Below are 1,189 nucleotides of genomic sequence, written 5' to 3' on the forward strand. Positions count from 1 at the left end.
GTTCATGGATCATCAAAATTAAAATTTTAAAAAATAAAAAAATTAACAAAAATGAAATTTTATTTATGTAAACTAAAATTAAAATGAATCTACATGGAAATCGAAATCAAAATTTAAGATTACTCGAGGCGGAATGTAAAATTAGTCACACCACACAGAGAAATAACAATTAAAAGTCATTACCATCGAACATATTCCAGAGCTCATATTCCAGTACTCACAACTCTTCGCAAATAAAGAAACGGAAAAAGCTTTTATTTTATACATTCGTTTTTACATTAGATATTTCCAACCAGAACCAACACCCATGCTGAAAACGCAGAACTAAGAAATATACATGAAGGGGCTGTCAGAACCATCACCCCATCTCCCGCGCTCTCTTATATATTGCAGATACCGAAATTTCGTATCCCCACTCACCCCAACTACTTTCCCACCAGATTCCTTATTTGGAACCTGGTGGATCCACCCCACAGCAGAGCTGACGTTACTCTTGTCCGCCACAGAAAACATCACGTTCACATAAGCATTCTTCACCGCTTTCAGTATTTTGTTGGGGAAAGGAAGTCGTACTTTCGAAACCCTATTTCGTTGTCGTCTCCTTCTGCTATTTTCCGTGTAGCCATTCTCTTCCTCCTTGCCGAGCTTCTGGTAACGGTAATCTGCTCTGCCCTTGATCCGTCCATAAGCCTGCGGAATAATCCCCGAGCAGTTTGCTATGCTCATTTGCTCACCCATTTCTCCTCTCCTCCGATGCACAACCTTGCAGGCAGCTCCTGGAAATTTTCGTTGAATCCGTCAGATCAAAATGTTCAGAAAGCGAAGCGAATCAATTCAAAAATCCCACCATGTCTACTGAGCGCGTCATATCTATCCACTCACCAATAGGTGTTTCTGTTTCTGATTCCAAGGTTGATTGTAACTGATGTTTAAAAAACACTGCGTCAGCCTTGACTTTATTGCCAGAGATCATCTTGAACTGTTCAAGTTTGTTAACTTTATTGCCAAGGGTGATCTTCAACCATTCAAGATTATTACCTTCTATTAACTTTATTGCCGAATCTGATCTGGAATAATTCAAGATTATTACGTTCCAGCATCCATGATAGATGAAGTGGACCGGTTCGCAAACAAATCCGCGTAAGTTGTAATTAACTTAAATTATTGAGCATAGAGAGCCAATGCACAC

General features: G+C 39.3%; 1 protein-coding gene across 1 annotated transcript; it reads right to left on the minus strand.

Moving 5' to 3' along the window:
* Positions 1-258: 258 nt before the first annotated feature.
* Positions 259-795, minus strand: LOC149248158 (uncharacterized). The gene has a single exon (XM_089456011.1). The coding sequence runs from the start codon at positions 736-738 to the stop codon at positions 325-327; it is 414 nt and encodes a 137-aa protein (XP_089312137.1). The 5' UTR covers positions 739-795; the 3' UTR covers positions 259-324.
* Between the last annotated feature and the right edge of the window lie 394 nt (positions 796-1,189).

The sequence above is a fragment of the Pinus tabuliformis genome, chromosome 7, assembly GCF_031772625.1.
Source record: "Pinus tabuliformis cultivar Carrire ecotype Pingquan chromosome 7, CPIR1, whole genome shotgun sequence".
NCBI lineage: Eukaryota > Viridiplantae > Streptophyta > Pinopsida > Pinales > Pinaceae > Pinus > Pinus tabuliformis.